The 17,028-nt window shown below is 36.5% G+C and overlaps 1 protein-coding gene across 1 annotated transcript in view; it reads right to left on the bottom strand.

The window, feature by feature from the left end:
- Window positions 1-13,115, bottom strand: part of LOC127564152 (tubulin alpha-8 chain) — a 29,511-nt gene extending 16,396 nt beyond the window's left edge. The window contains exon 1 of the mRNA XM_052000491.1: window positions 12,983-13,115. Coding sequence (XP_051856451.1) covers window positions 12,983-12,985 — 3 coding nt within the window. The 5' untranslated portion in view covers window positions 12,986-13,115. The remainder of the gene's footprint in view (window positions 1-12,982) is intronic.
- Window positions 13,116-17,028: the final 3,913 nt, after the last annotated feature.

Below are 17,028 nucleotides of genomic sequence, written 5' to 3'. Positions count from 1 at the left end.
AGATAACTGACCCAGACATAAGGGGATATAGGGGGAAAAGAAAGTAGAGCAAAAATGTTACTAAAATATGCATATCTTTTGGCCCAGTGTTACTACTGCTAAGTCTCCAAGAAACCAAAAAAAGGGGAAAAGAACTCATATAGGCAAAAATATTAATAGCATCTCTTTTTTGCTATGTCAAACACCTGGAAACTAGAGGAGCATGTACTCTTTGGAGAATGGCTAAACAAATAAATATGAATATAAAATTTATATAAATATAAATAGGATGGACTATTGTAAGAAATTATGAAAGGGAAGGTTTCAGAGAAACCTACCAGGAATCATATAAATTGATATAACGTAAAGTGAGAAAAACTAGGAGAATAATTTATATAATAACATTTATTTAAGTATCACATATTTATACAATAACAAAAGAAAACAACTTTGAAAAATGTAAGAATTCTAATCATTGCAATAAGTGACAATGATTCTAGACGATCAATGACGCTCCCTAACTCCTGATTCAAGATGACAAGACATACATTTTCAGACCTAGCCAATGTGAGAATCTGTTTAGTTTGACCATGCATATTTGTCACAATGTTTTGACCTTTTTTCCTTTTTTTAAAGAAGGGAGACAAAGAGGGATGAAAAAAAGGTAAAGAAAAAAATTCAAAAAGAATCAATAAAAGATGGATGCTGAAGCATTTCTTTGAAAGAAAGCTACATGTTAAATTTGTTACATATTTTAAAAAGAAAAGTTGTGCATAATAAAGAATTCACAATTTCATGTACAATCCTCTTTCCATACTATTATGGATATGGAAATGTTCTCTTAATTTGATTTTTTTTTAAGTTCAAAATTTTTAAATTTTTTTAAAAATAGATACATAAATAAGACAGTCTTTCCCCTCAAGGAGTTTACATTTCTATTTAGTGTTTTATTTTCCCTCAGTTACATTTAAAACAATAAAAAGAATAAAATTCTTTTTTGTTGTTGTTTTTTACTGAGGCAATTTGGGTTAAGTGACTTGCCCAGGGTCACACAGCTATTAAGTATTAAATGTCTGAGGTCAGATTTGAATTCAGATCTTCCTGACTTCAGGGTTGGTGCTTTATCCACTTACCAACTAGCTGCCCGTAAAATTCTTTAAAAAAAAAAAAAAAGAAGAAAAATTAAAGTGGGTAACATTTTACCTGCTTTTAAAAAACATATTTTGAAGTCATGAGACCCAGGTCAATTCTGCTTACTGTGTCACTGGACAAATCACTTTACCTTTTGAACATTAGCTTCCTAATTTGTAAAATGAAGGGATCATATGTCTAAGATCTCCTCTAGCCCTAAATCCAATGATCTATGATTCTCTGTGGAGAGGATAGGCTAAGAAATTACAAAATCCTTCAAGGATTGGCCAACTTGAATATATGGTGAATCACTAGTTTAGTGACTGTCACTTCATTTTTCTTCTTAATGACTTTATGAGCCCATACTATTAAGCAAACAACAATATTCCCATCTTCTTTCACAGTCAACCCACCTATAGAATTCAAAGCAGCCACCAACCTCATCCACAGAGATTATAAGATACAGGGTACCAGGAATATGTAGATGGCCACAATTGCCAAAAAATCAGGAGAGATTGCTTCAGTCAAGGGCAATGGGAAGTCACCACAGAAAATAAAAGAGTTATTCCTCTAAATGGCCTAAAGAGGTTATAATAGAGTAGGAAACAGAAAATCCCTACATATATTCTTATCATTAGGGTCAGGGTTCTTGTCTGAGACAATAAAATTCCCCCATTCCACTGCAGTATAAGTTAGTTAGAGAAGAGAAAGGTTCTTTTTTCTTTTAAAGGCTGTTTTGGGTGAAAGGAGGGCTATCCTGTCCATATTCTTTAATTTATAGAACTGAAAAAGCTTTCTTAATCATCATCCTAATAAGCTTCTCCATGGTCCTGAAATCTTAAAATTTCTCTAATCTCCACACAGAAATCCCCAAGCTCAGTGATTGATACACAATGATAACACAGGACATAATCAAGCCATAGCTAAATAGCAGCAGCATTTTGCCCCCAACTAGATTCCAAAACTTCACATAGGAAGCAGAGAAAAGTAAAAAATAGCTCATAGAAATAGCTTTCTCGAAAATAGGTCATCCCTCCCTAACAGAGCCAGGGGCCAATATGCCTCAGCCCAAGGGTAAGCTGATCCTACAGAGGAAATTTAAGTCCTAGATCTACTACAAACTCATATTTCAAATATCCTTTCTGGCCATCCAGGACTTACACTTATTCTTTCTAATTATATTTGTGTGGCTCTATATTAAACCTGAGCTTGTCACTCCAGGGCCTTCTGGTTTAGGGTTTTTGTGTAGTCTCCGTATGAATTTACAAAATCAGTTTTAGGGTCTCAGTTTTACCAGTTGAAAGAGGCAAGTTATTATTAAGGGCATCTATTTCCCTGAGTGTGTGTGTATGTGTGTGTATGTGTACAGAATTCTCTCCAAAAGTCACGTAATCCATTCCCAACTTTCAGGTAACCTAAGCTATCCTTGATAGGGCGATCCATCTTAACTGGAAATACCAAGAGTGAAGGAAACACTATGCCTTCAAACGATCCAATTCTAACTTCTCTATCAAGAAATCTTTTCAAATACTTTAACAGGTCATTTCAGGGTGCCATTGTAATGCATTTCTCTCTACCTGAAGAATAACTAACTGGTCACATCATTTTTTCTAAAAGAAATCTTTAAAAGACTTGAAAAATATTAGGTCACTTTGAGAACTACTATTGGATATTCTAAGGAAGGTACTGCAACTATTCTCAAATCCTGAGACTAATTAAAAATCATATTTTCAACCCTGAATCCCTCATCATGAAATATTGTGCTTTATATTTATTTGCACACATACTTTATTGCTCAGTTGGCTTATATGCATCATGAAGGCAGGAGTTATGCCTTGTCTAGGAAGCATTTAGTAAGAATTTGATAGATGAATATTTGTTGAGCGAATTTTGTTATCTTACATGGCATAAACTTTTGTTTAGAAAAAATAATATTACTAGTTGCTAGGCTAAGGTTATTAGGGATATGATACTGTTGGTCAGGGTAGTTAGTAGAAATGAGATATTTATATTACAGAGGGAAAATTAAAAGCTAATGAACTTCAAAAGATTGTTTGGACTCCTGCCCTATTAATTCTAATTAGGACATATTTTAATTGAAGGCTCCGTGAGATCAAAGGATGAACATGAACAAGTAGGTCTAGATTCATGTCAGTGAGTAAATGTGGCACAAAAAAGAATCAGATATTAAATTAGAGTCTATTATAAAGCCTAAAAATTTCATTATGATAAAAATTAGGAATAGTGGCTGCTTTTTATTAAGTGCATTGGCAATGGGCGATAAAAAGATATGTGAGCTAAAAACTTCTTTAGCATTGCAGAGCTGCAGAAGATGATAGGATCATAAATTTGGGCTTGAAAGGGATTCTAGAAGATCTCTAATCTAATTCCTTCATTTCAAAGACAAGGAATCTGAGGTCCAGAGATGTTATATGACATAATAAAAGGTCACATAGTAAGTGACATTTGGTCACTTTGGTGATTTTCAGTCTCAGATAAAATGCCTGTCCTATTCAGGCCAATTTAATTAATCAAATATTGGTTGAGAATCCACTGTAGTCCAAGTCTTTGGCTTTTCCATAAATTCACCTCCATTTCTTAACTTTTCCTTCCTTTATGGTAAAAAAAAATAGGATCAAGTTTCCATCAAGGAGGAAGAAGGCAAAATACTTTTCTAATATAAGGGTCTGCCCCTTGGGCAGACTTTGACAAATTTGATTTTTAAAAGGGGAAAAAACAAAAATTTGTATGTGAAAAATACTAAAAAAAAAAAAAAAAAAGAAAGAAAGGACAATTCACCAGGCAAGTGCAAAGCTTACTACATTATTCTGTTACAGCTTCTATTTGTATATGACAAAATGGAGAACTTTGGAGTTAACAAATGGAGACTCATGATCCCAGAACTGTTTTATGATCATTGAACAAATATACATTACCTTGCTATGGTTTAGCTAGCGTAAATAAACATTTAGTTACTCATCATGAATAAGTTATTTCTAAATCAGGAAGAACTGACCAAAGAAAATTGTGTAAGTCTCAGTCTCTCTCTGTGTCTCTCTCTCTGTCTCTTCTATCTCTCTCTGTCTTTGTCTCTCTTCTCTCTCTCTCTCTCTCTCTCTTTCTCTCCCTCTCTCTCTTTCTCTCTCTCTTCTCTCTCTCTCTCTCTTTCTCTGTCTCTCATTTCTGTCTTTCTTGTCTCTGTGTGTCTCTGTCTCTCTGTCTCTGTCTCTCTTTTCTCTCTGTTTCTTTCCCTCCCCTTTTCTCTCGCCTCTCTTTTCTTTCTTCTCTCTCTGCCTCTATGTCTGCCTCTCTTCTGTGTCTATTTCTTTGTGTCTCTTTCTCTGTCTCTGCCTCTGTCTCTTTTTTCTCTCTTTCTCTCTGTCTCTCTGTCTCTTCTATCTCTCTCTGTCTTTGTCTCTCTTCGCTGTCTCTGTCTCTCTCTTCTCTCTTTTCTCTCTCTTCTCTGTCTCTGCCTTTCTGTGTGTCTCTCTGTCTCTTTATTTGTCTTTCTTCTCTTTCTGTCTCTGTCTCTTTCTCCTCTGACTCTTCTCTGAATGTCTGCCTATCTCTCCACTGCCATCTCAAAAATAAAATAAGAACCTTAAATCCCAGGTAAAGAAGTAGAAACCAGGTTAAGGATCTCTAGCTTTCTAAAAGAACATCATATCTCAGCTGAGGGCATCATCTGAGCCTGAAGCTACAAGTGTCAGAGGTTATAGATGTCACCAAGGAGCAAGTCCAGTTGAGCAAAAGAACAGCCATTCTAGCAGCAGAATAGCCATTAGGGTAGTTTAGTGCCTTGACCTTTTCAGATGAGGCTCCATGCTCTTAGGAGTTAGTCCAGTACAAAGTGGAACAGCCCAGTTTAGCAACAGAATCACTCATCCAACACAAATCCATTAAAGTGACCTTTGGAAAGACAGGTTCTAAAAAAGAGAAAGCACACTGGAGCCAAAGTTCCAGAGTCATGTTACTCTGGCTACTTGTTCCTCATTACCATGGTACTTCATTTCTGCCCAGTTTTCCCTATTGGATACTGTGCATTGGTGGGAAAATACACTTTATGTTTATCAGTGGAATATTATATAATTATCATTCTTGTTTTGTCTTTTTAGTAAAAATTTTTGATTGTCAACTGGATGATTTATTATTGGGAAAATATACCAATGGGGTTTAGAAAATATAGTATATAACATTAATTAAGAAAAAATATTTCTTTGAAAATCCATTATGACTGGTTCAATTTCTTTCTCTGAAATTAGGTTAAATTCTTTATTAAATGTTCTATTAATCTAGGAAAAAAAGAAAATTATAGTATAACATGAATAGCAATCCACAAGGATTAACCCTAAAACCCTGAAAGTAGCATTTATAGAAACCACTCTCTCTTAGGACATTCCTGTCTGTCAACCTGGATACAAGTTGAGGGGAAATGAGCTAGAAAGATGGAAACGTGGGCCAAACCAGTAATTCATATTTTTGTATATTTTTGTTATTTAGTTCTTTTCAGTCATATCTGACTATTTATGACTCTATTGGAAGTTTTCTTATCAGGTATACTAGAGTGGTTTGCCATTTCCTTCTCCAGATCATTTTTACAGATGGAGAAATTAAGGCAAACAGAGTAAGTAATACATAGCTAGTGTCTTAAGACTGGGTTTGAATTCAGTCTTCTTGATTCTAGGCCTAGTGTTCCATACACTGTACCACTTAACTGCCCCTATAAGTCATATACAACAATTGTGGATTTTACTCAGACCTATTTTATAGAGGAGTTAGAATTTCAATCACTTCCCGTGAGGTAATTATTCTTGTCATTCATTATATTAATGGAATGCAAGCTTTCATTTTTCATTTTATCTAATGCACGTTTGTTCTTGGAATTATTTTTTATCATGTAGAAGACTAGAATACTTTCTCATTATTCTTCTTCTTTAGGAGTTCTTTTTCTCCTCTAATTTCCTCACTTCTCAAACTTCTGTAGTATAATTTTAAATTAACTTTAATTGTTTATGTGGGTCTTTACAATATTTTGGCTTCTCTCACTTTGTTGATTAAGAGTATTCAGAATTTTTGATATATTTTTGTATTCCAGATTCCATTCCATTTTTAACAGTCTTTAATTAGATGAGATAGAACTCAAGTTTTATGCTGCATTCATCTGGTAGATATTGATAAAATTTTCCAATGCTTTTCAACAGGTCTTCAATAATTTTCTCAAGGCATTACTATCATGGCTATATTTGATGTCTGTCCTTTCTTAGACGTTTTCCTAGATAACTCTATTTTTCTTCCTATGCTACTTACCACAGCACAGTCACAATATATACTTTGTGTGTAGATCTTGAAATTTTTTTACACATTGTGATATATTGTGGAATAATGCTTATAACATATTATCAAATAATGTGGGACATGATCGTCTAGCAAATACCAACTTTTTTGAATTGCTCTGTTTTGGTATAGCCAGTTTCTTTGATGGATTCACATTCAAAAAAGACTTTTTTGAAACTCTAAGTATATTCATCTTTTCATAATCATTCAAATCACTTTCATTTTTGCCATCTATTGCATTATTTGTTAGCAATTCTGGTATTTATGTTAAATGGAGGTTTTTCAATGGCTTCCATTTGCAGTTCTTTCTTCTTTAAATTTAAGAACTATTCAACTATTTCAGTTTCAACTATTATTTCATCTAATCTGGGTTGAGCATAAAGGTTTTTTTTTTCTTTTTACAAGTTACCCTACATTGATATGCAATATATTGTTGTGTAATTTAAAGGTGAGGATATCTTTGAGAAAAAAAGAACATGAAACCATTGCCTAAATCTGTTAAAAATTTGTTTCTTTATTATTGTTCTATAAGAAATAAAGAGCAGGATGCTTCCAGAAAAATCTAGAAAGTACTCCATGAACTCAAGCATAGTAAAGTACTGAGTATAAAGTAATAGCAATGTTGTGGGGTGATCAGCTGTGAATGCCTTTGCTATTCTCAGCAATACAATGATCCAAGACTGCCCTGAAGGACTTATGATGAAAAATGCTATTCACACCCAGAGAAAGAACTGATTGTTTCTGAACACAGATTGAAGCTTTTTTTTTTTTTCCTTGAGGGTCTTTTGTTTTCTTAGTGGGGAGATGTATGTATTCTTTTGCAACATGACTTTTATGGAAATATTTTATATAATTTCACATTTACCTTCTCAATGCAGGGAGAGGGGGAAAAAGAAAAAGAATCAGAAATTTCAAGTTTTAAACACAAATGTGAAAAAAAATTTACATGTAATTGGGGAAGTAGAAATATCAAATAAAAAGTTACACTTGGAAAAAAATAAAATAAATTTTTTTAAAGAAAATGTTTCCTATTTTGATATGTAGCAGTGGCACATAATTAATGCCTTCCTAACTCCAATCATTTCATTTCATATGATTTGCCTGTTTCAGTGAATGGCACAAAATGCACTGAAGCATTGCTATTAATTGGAATAGCATTATTTCTGAGTTGCTTGGCTATATATGTATTGCCCTTGTTATGGCACCAGAACACATAGCACCAGATGATCCACTGTCTTACATGTCAAGTTGCTCATCATAATGGTCCCAACAGGGCCAGTCTGCAACCCTATGTCCCCAGTAGGGTGGGAGCAGCATTCGTTTATTTATTTATTTTGTTTGTTTTTGTTTTTAATTAAAGCTTTTTTATTTTCAAAACATATGCATGGCTCATTTTTCAACATTAACTCCTGCAAAACCCTTGTGTTCCAAATTCCCTCCTCCTCCCCCTAATCCCTCTCCTAGATGGCAAGTAATTTAATATATGTTAAACATAGTAGAAATATGTTAAATCCAATATATGCAAATGTATTTATACAATTATCTGAGCAACATTATTTTAAATTAATTTCTGACATATTTGGTGTCACATCACCAAAATTTTTCTTGTGTCCTTTTAAATTTTCTTTTTTTTCTTTTAAACATATTTTAATTTATTGATTTTTTGGTTTTCATATTACTTACATTGAAAATTCTCCCTCCCCCCCATTTCCTTGTCCATTCCATATAACTAAGAATTTTTTTAAAAGAAACTTTCAAAAGCAGAAAAGGAGAAAAAATTCAGCAAAACTACATCAATTCATTGGGGGAAAAAAATCTGACATTGTAGGCAACATTCATACCAATAGAACTCTGCCCCACCCTTACATATACACATTCACAACAACAAATGAGACAGATGAAGTGTCTTCTCATCTCTCCTTTGGCACCAAATTTGTTCTTTATTTGTTCTTTGTTTCTTCACAGCATTTACTTTAGCCTTTTTCTTTTTTTGGCTGTTGCTCTTTCCAATGTATTTGTAAATATACTGTTGCATTCATTGTGAGTTTTCCTGGCTCTGCTTACTTCATTTTCAAAAATTCATCTAAGTCTTTCCATAAGGAACAGCATTTTAATCTCCCCTGCCCCTATACAAATTGTTTATATTTTTCCTTATAAGATATTGAAATTGTAGCAGTTAGATGGCACATTGGATAGAGTACCAGTCCTGAAATCAGGAGAAGCTGAGTTCAAAACCAGCTTCAGATATTTAACATTTAATAGCTGTGTGACCCTGGATAAGTCACCTAGTCCCAATTGCTTTGGGGGAAAAAGATATTAAAAACCATCCTGGATTCTCAACAGCCTCAGGGAACTAAAGTCTTACTTATGCTGTTGATATCCCCTTCTGGTCACTTGAACACAAAAAGTCACAAGGAACTTCAATCTCCCACCAATGTTTATCTGGAGGATAGTGGGCAATAGATTTTGCTCAAGTGAATCAGTCTCTGATGTCCTCCCTCACTGCAAGTCCTTGTTGAATATCCTTCCCCTGTTATGGCTACTTTTATCTTCTTCTGTTGTCTGTTGAATAACCTCCACGTGCCTCTTTTCATTCCAATATTGTTCATCGCTACCAGGAGATTGGTTTGAGTGGGGTTCAGTGTAAGACACCCATCTGTTTCTTAGATTTCATCACACTGGCTAACCCCAAACCCAATTGTAGGCTTTCTTCCTAGCTATCACATCAGGTACTTAACCCTGAATAGCTTTCCTTTATTTTGCCATTGCCTCCCCCTCACAACATTAATGATGGGTTGGGATTTCTGGTAGTCATCATTACTATATTTATTATTAAGGGAACAGGACACTTTAATAAGGACACTAAGTATCCCATAGTCACAACTCTCCAACCTAAACAGATTGTCCCTGAGATCACTGTTTCCTCCTTAAAACACTTCTGCTACATTGAGTGATAACCCCATTACTATAAGAAAGAGGGTGAAGAGTACCTGAATCAGGCTATATAAGGGTTTGTTGAAGCCCATTTAGGCTAGTCATGGAGGAGTACTGTCAGGAACACCAAACCTCTGACTCTCAATCATTAAATTTCAATCAATTCCCAAGAAGATTGAATGCAGTCAATCTGGATTATAACAGAAAAGATTTCCTGTTTCTGAACAAACTTCTAACTTAAAACCAGTTAAATCTAATAAATTACTACAACTTTCTATAAAGTGAAATATTTTTATTATTTTTATTAAAGCTTTTTTATTTTCAAAACATATTAATGGATAATTTTTCAACATCAAACCTTGCAAAATCTTATGCTCCAAATTTTCCCCTTCTTCCCTCCACTCCTTCCCCCTAGATGGCAAGTAATCCAATACATGTTAAACTTGTTAAAATATATGTTAAATCCAATATATGTATACATATTTATACAATTATCTTGTTGCATAAGAAAAATCAGATCAAAAAGAAAAACAAAAATGAGAAAGAAAACAAAATATAAGCAAATAACAACAAAAAGAGTGAAAATGCCATGTTGTGATCCACACTCAGTTCCCACAGTCTTCTCTCTGTGTATAGATGGCTCTTTTCATCACTAGATCATTGGAACTGGCCCTACTCATCTCATTGTTTAAAAGAGTCTAAAGTGAAATATTAAAAAAAAAAACTATAAATCTTTGTGAAACCTATCTTCAGCAAGGGATACATTCCAAAGTCTTGAATCTTTCACCATCAACTCATCAGTGTAGATCAAGAGAAAGGGTTAAGAGTGGAAAATAATATTGATACTACTAATAATAACTGCATATCAATATACTCAGTAGGTGCCAAAGACAGATACAAAAATACTGAAACTACATATTAGAGACTGCTTGATTATTCTTTTTACAAAAGATTCTTTCACTTAACCCACTCCTCTTTTTAAAAAAAAAATCAGCCACAGATTTCTATTAAGTAAATAGCTACCTTGGTGAATTTAAAATATACTACTTTAAAAATCTCATTTTCATAACTTTTCAGGAGTACATCCAGGACTGTACTTGGAGTCAGCTCTCACCAGGTTGGAGAGACAGTTGTTAAATTTTCAATATGAACATTGATACTTCATAAATAATCAGTTGCTTAAAATCAGGGTTTGATTTACTGTTTTGACTTTTAAAAGTTAATAAGGCAAGTTAAATTTAAAACTGTGTATACTTATTCTTCTACTCCACCTCAGACTAATTGTTAAAAATTTACCAAAACACCCCTGAATTGTTCTATAAATAATGTCTGAGCTTAGGAACAGTGCAGTAAAAGGTAGAAGAGTGACATTATCATCAGGTAGCCTGTGTTTGCATGGGGTAAGCTTTACTTGGAAGTAGTCTTCTGTAACAGTACTTACTTGGAGACTACTATTACTACTACTACTACTACTACTACTACTATACTACTACTACTACTACTACTACTACTACTACTACTACTACTATTACTATTACTACTACTACTACTACTACTATTACTACTACTACCACCCACCATCACCATCACCACTACTACTCCTACTCCTTCTAGTCCTCTTACTCCTACTACCATTAGTATTACTATTACTATCAGCATCATCACCCCTAATAATAATAAAAAAACTGGCATTTATAAAAAGCTTTAATATTGCAAAGTACTTTATTTTATTTGAGTCTCACAACCCACCTGAATTTATCTATTTATTAAAAGAAATATAGCTTTAAAACTTGGATAAATAACACTAAGTTTAAAACTTACTGGTTTTTTTTTTTTTTTTTCTATGCTGGGTAGACTTGGAGTAACTATCACATCACTGCATATGGAAACTATATTATTTAATACAGAAACACAGGAGGAAGTAAACAAAAATCACTTAGAATATTTTATAAAGTGCTATCTTAATTTGAGATTATCAGTACCAAAGCTTTAAAAGAATTTTAAGATCACGTGGTCCTTTTTGCAAGAGGAAGCGCAAACCAATTAAGTAGTGTGCCTAAACCTACACAGGTAAATTAGTGGCAAAACCAGGACTAAAAGTAAGTTTTCCCTAGAGTAAAAGTCTTGTCTCATCCTCAGTACTCCAGGAATATTACACAACTGCCCATTATTAGGACAGGACCCTTAAGAAATTTATCATTTGGCTCACAACTTTTTTAGACAGTGCCCTCTGGAGCAGTATTCCAAAGAGAAGCAATGGGGAGAGGGAAAGGGTTTAGGAAAGGACTACATGGGGAGGACAGAAGGGAAGGTCATAAACAGGTAGAACTGAGCCCACACTGAGAATCAGTACCATTCTAAGCAGGGCATGTATTCTACTTTCCATTCCCCACCCCCATCATTTTCCTCTGCCCTTCCCCTGTAGTAGTGAGGCCAGAAGTACTATAATTACCATCTCGTACAGGGACTGAAATTTGAGGAGTCTTTATGGGTTTACTTACTTTGCTACCTATTTCAGGGACCTAGGATAGGGGGAAGTATTCTACTTGAAGGTATAGGAATACGTGACACAAGAGGAGATCTCTGAGGGATCCCCAAAAAAACTGGATCTCTAATTAAAGATTGGAATACTTCCTGACTGTGTAGCTCAGGAACAGAAAAAATGGATTGCTACTTTTCTGGGTGGGAGAGAGATGGAGAATAAGAGTAGGGACTGGAGAAAGGCGTTAAGATACACCAGAGTGAGATAAGCAGCTTCCCCAGCCACTGGGATCTTGATCCAACCTTTCCCTGTGGTATGTGGAGATTTGTGCCAGACAGCCTGAGCCTGAAAGTTGAAAGCCTGTAAGCCAGCCTTCTGTTCTCCCCACCCGAGGGTCAGGATCAGGTAAGAGCTGAGGGCACCTGAGTTACCTCACTTCCCACTCCCAAATTCTGAGACCATCAATTCAAAGTTCCCTCGGGGGCCATGTTTTCCCTGCACCACCTGTGTCGGTGTCATGTTAAAGAAGCAATAGATTGGGAGTTGTAGCTCCACATACTTTGGAGAATGGTTGGATTGAAGTCCTAGGGCTGCTCCTTGACCAGCGTGATCTCAGAAAGTTATTTGACCTCTCTGGGTCTGGCCTAAATAAGCTCTAAGGTTCCCTTCAGCCCCAAATCGTTTGAATTCAGTACACCCAAGTTATTCTCCTAGCCAGCCGCCCCCACCTTGTGTCCCTAGAATTACTCCTTCCCCTCTTTCCCCCTCCGCCCGTCTCCCCCATCCATGGCAAACACACATCACCTTCACCCGGTCCGGATCTCCCCCCTTGAATTAAGTGGAAGTTCCCCCGATTCTCCAGACTATTCCCCTGAATCCCTCGTCCCTGATTCCATCCCGGGCTCTGATCCCCGCGGCTTCCCAGCTCCGGGACAATCCCACCCCGTTTTCTGCACTTTTCCCTCAGGTAAGGTGTCCGTGGCTAGTGCGCGATGCAGATCGCCTCGGGTCCTGCGGGGTCCCGTGCCCTCAGCAACCCAAAGAAGCCAGTTGCCCTTTCCCGTCCCGGCACTGCTCCCAGCCCCCCGCTTCCCGGGGCTCCCCGGGTCTGGGATCTCTCACCATTCTGGCGGCGGCGGCGGCGGCGGCGCTTGCGTCCCGCGGGCTCCTCTCGGCAGGTACAGCTTCTCTGCCCCTCCGCTACCAAGTCCGCCCGTGCCTGCTCCGCTGCCGGGACACACTGAGGCTAGAGGGAGCCAGGGACAGGGACGGACTCAGACGGTGGCTGCCCTCCAGCTTCACAGTCCCCTGGGAGGAGGGAGGGGGAGGAGGGAGCCCAAGTGACATCTAGCCCCATCCCCTTCTCCTGCTCCAGCCTTCCGAGCTAAGGAAGGCGAAACACACGCGTAATTTTCGTGAATCATTGTTACTGCCAGCACTAGGTTATATTTACAAGACGCTTGCTTATGCTGGCAAAATTATTGACATGGATTTTCATTTGAGCTCCACAAAACTCTTGTTGGGCAATCTGTACATATATTATATACATTTTTTTTCCTGAGGCAATTGGGATTAAGTGACTTGTCCAGGGTCACACAGCTAGGAATATTATATATTTTAAAGAACACAGGGAAGTGAGGTGACTTGCTTACAGAAACAGGGACTCTGTTTTTTGCATTCTTTATGGTCCTGATGCCCAAAGCTGTAGTCCTATTCCTAATATAATAGACCCTCTGATTCATAGGGCTGGAGCATTCTCCCACTGGGAGCTCCCAGTTCTGGGTTCAAGAAAGCTGGGGCAACATTATTAGCAATGTTTTGCTTTTTCTCCTTGTCTAACTATCTACCTCACCTAATACAACTCTAGGGATAGTCACTTTAAGTGTTTTTTTATGGCTCAAGTCTGAGGTCTCCCCTAGACGGTCATATTTATTTTCCTCCACCACAAACAAAAAAATGTCTCCCGATTATGTTTCAACATTACGGAGTAACTCCTGGCTCCTATTCTATTCTACACATGCCCAAAACAGAGAAGGAAAGCGTGTCAGGGAAAACTTTCATGTGACCCCCATTCTCTATGTGTATGTGTGAGACAGCGAGAGATAGAGACAGAGACATAGAGAGATAGAGAAAGACACAGAGAGAAACAGAGGTGGGGTGGGGGAGAGAGGGAGGGAGAGAGACAGAGGAGAAAGAGGAAGAGACAGAGACAAAGAGAAAGAGAGACAGAGACAGAGAAAGAAAGTAATCATGGAACCCTTTCTACCCCAATCTGTTAGCTTTGGGAGCTTCAATTCACTGCAAGTGAACAACAACAAAAAGAATGAGAATGTTATATTGTGATCCACACTCAGTTCCCACGATTCTCCCTCTGCATGCAAATGGCTCTCTTCATTGGATCTGGCCTGAATCATCTCATTGTTGCAAAGTCACATTTACTAGAATTGATCGTCCTATTGTAGTTATTGCTGTCTATAATGATCTCCTGCTTCTACTCATTTCACTTCACATCAGTTCCTGTAAGTCTCTCCAGACCTCTCTGAAATCATCCTGCTGGAGCCCTGTTTGTAGTGGCTAGAAACAGGAAAATGAATGGATGCCCATCAATTGGAGAATGGCTGGGTAAATTGTGGTATATGAATGTTATGGAATATTATTGCTCTGTAAGGAATGACCACAGGAGGAATACAGAGAGGCTTGGAGAGACCTACATGGACTGATGATAAGTGAGATGAGCAGAACCAGGAGATCATTATACACTTCGACAACAATATTGTATGAGGATATATTCTGATGGAAGTGGATTTCTATGACAAAGAGACTTAACTGAGTTTCAATGGATAAATGATGGACAGAAACAGCTACACCCAAAGAAGGAACACTGGGAAACGAATGTGAACTATTTGCATTTTTGATTTTCTTCCCGAGTTATTCTTACCTTCTGAATCCAATTCTCCCTGTGCAGCGGGAGAACTGTTCGGTTCTGCAAATATGTATTGTATCTAGGATATACTGCAACATATTTAACATATATAGGACTGCTTGCCATCTTGGGGGGGGGTGGAGGGAGGGAGGGGAAAAAACGAAACATAAGCGAGTGCAAGGGATAATGTTGTAAAAAATTACCCTGGCATGGATTCTGTCAATACAAAGTTATTATTAAATAAAATAAAATTAAAATTAAAAAAAAAAAAGAAATCATCCTGCTGGTCATTTCTTTTTTTTTTAATTTAATTGAATTAAAGCAATTTTTTAAAAAATTTATTATATCTTTTTATTTACAAGACACATGCATGGGTAATTTTTCAGCATTGACAATTGCAATTTTGTTTTGGTTCATCTCATTGTTGAAGAGAGCCACGTCCATCAAAATTGATTATCATATAGTATTGTTGTTGAAGTGTATAATGATCTCCTGGTCCTGCTCATTTCACTCAGCATCAGTTCATGTAAGTTTCTCCAGGCCTCTCTGAAATCATCCTGCTGGTCATTTCTTACAGAACAATAATATTCCATAACATTCATATACCACAATTTATTCAGCTGTTCTCCAATTGTTGGGCATCCTTTCAATTTCCAGTTTTTAGCCACTACAAAAAGGGCTGCCACATACCTTTTTTTGCACATGTGGGTCCCTTTTTCTCCTTTAAGGTCTCTTTAGGATATAATCCCAGTAGAAACACTGCTGGACCAAAGGGTATGCACAGATTGATAACTCTTTGAGCTATTTCCAAATTGTTCTCCAGAATGGCTGAATCTGTTCACAACTCCACCAACAATGTATCAGTGTCCCAGTTTTTCCACATCCCCTCCAACATTTGTCATTATCTTTTCCTGTCATCTTAGCCAATCTGAGAGGTACATAGTGGTCTCTCAGAGTTGTCATAATTTGCATTTCTCTGATTAATAATGATTTAGAGCACCTTCTCATATGATTAGAAATAGTTTTAATTTCTTCATCTGAAAATTGTTCATATCCTTTGACCATTTATCAATTGGGTAATGGCTTGAATTCTTATAAATTTGAGTCAATTCTTTATATATTTTAGAAATGAGGCCTTTATCAGAAACATTAAATGTAAAAATGATTTCCCAATTTATTGCTTCCCTTCTAATTTTATCTGCATTATTTTTGTTTGTACAAAAACTTTTTAACTTAATATAGTCAAAATTATCTATCTGGTGGTATTCAATTATAAGTTCCAGTTCTTCTTTGGACACAAATTCCTTCCTTCTAAGTTGGACTGTTCCTAACTCTGAAAAATGCTTGGTTAGGCATCCAATCTCACATCTGATTGTATCTGCTATTATAGTCACTCTTCCTCTTTCATTTTTCATCTTTTGTTCTATTTGACTCATCAACAAAACCCCCTTTCTCCTAATACAGACCTGATATACCCAACTGCCCTAGAATTCATGTTGCTATCACATTTCACTGTGATTCTTTTACCAACATTATCCATCAGAATTGCATTTAAATTGACTTTAGATAAAGGTAAAGCATTAGAAAATTCATTTGTTTTCTTCCTAGAAATAATTCTTTAGTTTTAGAAGACTACCCCAAAACTATGTCTATGACAAGAGCCAATCGATACTCTAGCAATTGCCCAGATCATTCATTGTTTCCTACTTCATCTCTTCTTCTTGGAGGTACTAGTAAGGAGCAAGAACAAGGTCCAGTTTGGTTTATTTTTCTCTGTCCCAGATAGTGAAATTGTTTGCCCTAGTACCAGCATTAACAATGGTTTTGTGATTTGGACTAAAGGATATATTCTACTTATTCCATTTGCTACCTTACTGTGGGGATTTTGGACATACAATTCAATTCAACAAATATTAAGTGATATGTGTGTGTGTGTGTGTGTGTGTGTGTGTGTGTGTGTGTGTTATGTCTGTGCTGTCAGGGAGCTGACCTAAATGGAATCAGCTACTTAGAGAAGTGGTAGGGTCTCTGCAGGTCTTCAGACAGAAGCTATCTGGCCACTTTCTGGGTATGTTATAGTAGGAGCAGCTTTTGGGTATAAGTTCAACTAAATAGCCACTCAAGTCCCTCTCAATTCTCAAATTATGTTCCCTCCCCTTACCTCCAGAGGGAAAATCATTTAAAGCTTAGGTTTGGCTCTTCTTCTAGGAAGAAAATAAAAATCCACTTAATAGAAAATATGAAT

Source organism: Antechinus flavipes, chromosome 5, assembly GCF_016432865.1.
Source record: "Antechinus flavipes isolate AdamAnt ecotype Samford, QLD, Australia chromosome 5, AdamAnt_v2, whole genome shotgun sequence".
Classification (NCBI taxonomy): Eukaryota; Metazoa; Chordata; class Mammalia; order Dasyuromorphia; family Dasyuridae; genus Antechinus; species Antechinus flavipes.
This window is presented reverse-complemented; position numbering and strand designations above follow the sequence as displayed.